At 47.9% G+C, this 5,000-nt stretch overlaps 1 protein-coding gene across 1 annotated transcript in view; it reads right to left on the bottom strand.

Annotated features, from left to right (window-relative positions):
* Nucleotides 1–5,000, bottom strand: part of LOC113821586 (tolloid-like protein 2) — a 14,491-nt gene that overhangs the window by 7,026 nt on the left and 2,465 nt on the right. Inside the window, exons 2-5 of the mRNA XM_027374094.2 lie at nt 4,926–4,991; nt 3,983–4,178; nt 2,361–2,475; nt 669–808 (exon numbers count right to left, since the gene is read on the bottom strand). Of these exons, the coding sequence (XP_027229895.2) occupies nt 669–808; nt 2,361–2,475; nt 3,983–4,178; nt 4,926–4,982 (508 nt within the window). The 5' untranslated portion in view covers nt 4,983–4,991. The remainder of the gene's footprint in view (nt 1–668; nt 809–2,360; nt 2,476–3,982; nt 4,179–4,925; nt 4,992–5,000) is intronic.

Raw genomic sequence — 5,000 nt, 5'->3', positions numbered from 1 at the left:
TCTATTTTTTTCTTTTTTCCGTTTTTTTTATTATTTCCCCTCCTCGTGTCTAATATCCTTATTCTTTTCATTTTCTATTTTTCATTCTCCTTCCTTTTTCATATTTTTCTTTCATTTTCTTTTTTTCATTCTTCTTCTTTTTTTTTATTCTCCCTTTGATTCATTTCCTGTTTTATTTTCATTTATTCTTTCTTTTCCCTTTCTTAATTTGATTTTTTTCATTTTATTTTTCTTGGTTTTCCTTTGACTTTTCTTCTTTATACTTCAATTTCCTTTTATTCTTTTTTTCTTTTTTTCTTCATTTACCTTTTTTCCTCCGCCTTTATTTTATTAAATCTTCGTTTTCTTTTATTTTTCATCATTCTCATTTTCATTTTCCCCCTTTTCATTTCTCTCATTCCATTTACTGTTCTTCTTCTTTTTTTTTCTCTTTTTCATATTTCTCATTTCCATTTTTCATTTAATGTTCATCGTTTCAATTTTTCGCATTTTCATTCTCTTTCATTCCATTTAACTCTCCTCTCCTTCTCTTTCATTTTCCTCATTTCCATTTTTCATTTCATTTTTGCATTATCCATTTTTCATTTCTCTCACTTCCACCTTTCATTTCCACTTCCTCATTTCCACCTTTCATCTCCACTTCCTCATTTCCACCTTCGTCACCTCACCTGGCAAGCAGCAGAAGCACATCCTGCCACCACACAGCCGGCGCCTCGTCCTGCCACTGGGACACATATCCTTCCTCGGAACGCAGTATCCCTTCTTCTTCTGGCAACGGGACTTCCTCGTGCAGGGCGGGGCGCAACACCTGGAGAGAGGAAAGGAGGAGATGAGAGAGGTGGAGAGGGAGAGAGAGAGGGGGAGGGGGTAAGGAGGGGGAGGGGGAGGGTTGGGGGGGGGGGACTTCCTCGTGCAGGGCGGGGCGCAACACCTGGATGGGGAGAGAGGAAAGGAGGAGATGAGAGAGGTGGAGAGAGGGGGAAGGAGAGAGAGATGGAGGAGAGGGAGAGAGAGAGAGAGAGGGGTAGGGAGGGGGACTTCCTCGTGCAGGGCGGGGCGCAACACCTGGAGAGAGGAAAGGAGGAGATGAGAGAGATGGAGAGAGAGAGAGAGAGGGATGGAGGAGAGGGTAGATGGGGGGTAGAGCAGGGCGGGGCGCAACACCTGGATGGGGAGAGAGGAAAGGAGGAGATGAGAGAGGTGGAGAGAGATGGAGAGAGGGAGATGGGGATGGAGAGAGGGAGATGGGGATGGAGAGAGGGAGAGAGGGAGATGGAGAGGGAGGAGAAGGGAGGGGGAGAGGGGTAGGGGTAAGAGGGGTAGGGAGGGGGAGGGTTGGGGGGGGGACTTCCTGAAGCAGGGCGGGGCGCAACACCTGGATGGGGAGAGAGGAAAGGAGGAGATGAGAGAGATGGAGAGGTAGAGAGAGAGTAGGGTAGATGGGGGGGTAAGGGGGGGAAGGGAGGGAGTGGGAGGGTAGGGGAGGAGAGGGTTGGGGGGGGGGGACTTCCTGAAGCAGGGCGGGGCGCAACACCTGGAGAGAGGAAAGGAGGAGATGAGAGAGGTGGAGAGGGAGAGAGAGAGGGGGAGGGGGTAAGGAGGGGGAGGGGGAGGGTTGGGGGGGGGGGACTTCCTCGAGCAGGGCGGGGCGCAACACCTGGATGGGGAGAGAGGAAAGGAGGAGATGAGAGAGGTGGAGTGGGAGAGAGGGAGATGGAGGGAGTGGGAGGGTAGGGGAGGAGAGGGTTGGGGGGGGACTTCCTCGTGCAGGGCGGGGCGCAACACCTGGAGAGAGGAAAGGAGGAGATGAGAGAGGTGGAGAGAGGGGGAAGGAGAGAGAGATGGAGGAGAGGGAGAGAGAGAGAGAGAGGGTAGGGTAGATGGGGGGGTAAGGAAGGTAGGGAGGGGGAGGGTTGGGGGGGGGACTTCCTCGTGCAGGGTGGGTCGCAACACCTGGAGAGAGGAAAGGAGGAGATGAGAGAGGTGGAGAGGGGGAAGGAGAGGGAGAGAGAGAGGTGGAGGAGAGGGTTGGGTAAGGGGGGGGGGTAGGGGAGGAGAGGGTTGGGGGGAGGGGACTTCCACGAGCAGGGCGGGGCGCAACACCTGGATGGGGAGAGAGGAAAGGAGGAGATGAGAGAGATGGAGAGGGAAAGAGAGAGAGAGAGAGATGGAGGAGAGGGTTGGGTAAGGGGGGAGATGGGAGGTAGGGTAGGGGGGAAGGTAGGGGGGTAGGGTAGGGTAGAAGGAGGGTATTATTATCGTTATGATAATAAATAAACAAAAAATAAAAAAATAAACATATAAATTCACCCCTTCCACCAACAAACACCCCCATTTTACCCCCTACTTCGCCCCTATACCATTGGTTAGTGGTCGCACAGTAGTTCACCAGCCGCTTCTTGTCTGTGCAGGTGGCAGGGTCAGTCAACCAGACACCTCGGTACCATTTACGGCATTTTCGGTCGCTGCAAGGGTCTGGGGAGAGAGGAAACCAGGTTGTGAAGAGATGGTGTATTTTATTTTTTTATTTTATTTTATCTTTTTATCTTTTTCTGTTTTTTTTTTTTTTTTTTTTTTTTTAAGATTTCATTTCTTTTTTTTTTCTCTCTCCCTTTTTGGGGTGTTGCTTTATTTAAGATGTTTTTCTTTTTTTTTTTTTTTTTTTTTTTGCTTTTTATTTTTTGGACTTTTTTTTAAGGGGGGGGGGAGGTGTTATGAGTGTAAGTGTTTCGGTTAAGAGAGTGGGAGAGGGAGAGGGAGAAGAAAGAGGAAAGAGAAAGATTACATATATATTTATATGTGTGTGTGTGTTTCTTTGTTTGTGTGTGTGTGTGTGTGTGTGTGTGTGTGTGTGTGCGTGTGTGTGTGTGTGTGTGTGCGTGTGTGTGTGTGTGTGCGTGTGTGTGTGTGTATGTGTGTGTGTGTAGACAGAGAGAGAGAGCGAGAAATGGCGAGAAATAACATAGAGAAAACAGAGATGGAAAGGTGATAGTGAGAGAGAGAAAACAAGAGAGATGAAGAGAAATCGAATATATAAGAGAAAAACAAAACAAAACAAAAAAACAAATAAAGGTAAAAGCCATCTTTTCCGGTGGCAATGAACGTTTTCGTCTCACAAATTTCCGTCTTGATCTTGTGCTACGAAAGATCTATACAGCTAGAATATCTCTTATGGATAAAATAGATAAGTTGAGTGAATGCAAACATAAGCTAATATTTTAGAACATTCATATAAATAACATACATCATCATATTCCTTTAAAATAACGTGATAGGCATGAGAATGCTCGTGTGATTCCCGGGTCCTAACTCCGATGGCACCAGGTTTATTCACAATGTTTTATCGCTTGGTAGTGTGATAGTCAGTCCTTTTCCACGCGAAAAGTTCATCCGGAAATGCAAAAATTGACAGAAAAAGTGCTACTGCAATCGGGCCTTTAATTAAGGTCTCACGCGACGCACGCCATCACCCAAAAGCTGTCTCATAATCAGAGGCGAGACACTTTGCTAAGCTCCGCCCACTTCTGTTACGTAATGGGAATGGCCGCGGTTGACGGCTAGCTGCTTTACTACACTGATTATTTTTTTTTCGATTGGTTGGTTCACAGAATTTTGGAATATCATATCCTAGATGTCTTTTGATATGGTGGACTCTACTGTGATGTAGATATCCAATAATAAGTACATATATGCAAGAAAATAACTAAGGTAGGAAAAAAGCATCTAGCAACTCGTTAAATGTTTACCACCTGCTCAATACCTGTCACGCGAGAGGCGTCGCTTTTGCCGTGACCGCTAGAAAAGACGGCAAAAGAGAGAGAGAGACAGAGACAGAGACAGAGAGAAAGCATATCGAAGATACATAGACAAGAAGAGTGAAAGACAACATATCTGTCAGAAAAAAAAATAATAAAGAGAAAACAAACACACACACCAAAGAGACCAACGCAGAAAGAGAGACGACGAACCCAAAGGCACTCACTGACTCTCAGGCCGATCTCGAAGCCGTCCAGTTCCAGCGTGCGGGCGAAGGCGTTCAACCCCGAGGGATTGCAGCACACAGCGGGTCCGTCTTCGCAGGCCGAGGCAGCCACCGCGGGGGAACGGCAGCTTCCGGCAGAGACGCAGCTGCCACCTTCTGAGCGACACTGCTCCGAGCGGGAAGCGCCAGCTGCCACCTGGGGAGGTTGGGACAGAGGGAGGCGATGGGTGTATGTGGCGTGGTGTATGCAGGTTCATGTGCTTATATGTACGTGCGCTCAAACATACACCATACACGCATCCATATATGTATAAGTGGGGTGTGTTTTCTGAAAAATAATAATAATAAAAAAGATAATATACACATGCACACACACACGCACGCACACACACACACACACACACACACACACACACACACACACACACACACACACACACACACACACACACATATATATATATATATGTATATATATATATATATATATATATATATATATATATATATATATATATATATATATATATTATATATATATGTCCTCCCCTTATTTATCTTTCACCGACACAGTATCTTGGGTTATGTACTTCGAGTCTTGTTACCCACTTTCCCACTCATCCTCCCGCCCACCACGCCATCCACAAACTCACTCACCCATCCACTCGCCCAACATCCGACCCAATCCTACCCACCCCCATCCCCCAACTCGCCCACCACTCGCCCCCACACACCCACAACCTCCCCCCCCCCCCCACCTTCACTCCGCCCACTCCCCCCATCCCCACACTCGCCTACCACGTCGACCATCCTCACTCGCCCTCCCCCTCACACCCCCTCCTCCACACTCGCCCACTCCCCCACTCCCCCACTTGCCCACTCCCCCCACTCGCCCACTCCCCCCACTCGCCCACTCCCCCCACTCGCCCACTCCCCAACCCACCTTCACTCCGCCCAAATAGAGGACCGCTGCTAAAAGGAGCATTTTCATCCCAGCCATCTTGTCTATCTGTCAAAG

This window comes from Penaeus vannamei, chromosome 40, assembly GCF_042767895.1.
Source record: "Penaeus vannamei isolate JL-2024 chromosome 40, ASM4276789v1, whole genome shotgun sequence".
Classification (NCBI taxonomy): Eukaryota; Metazoa; Arthropoda; class Malacostraca; order Decapoda; family Penaeidae; genus Penaeus; species Penaeus vannamei.
This window is presented reverse-complemented; position numbering and strand designations above follow the sequence as displayed.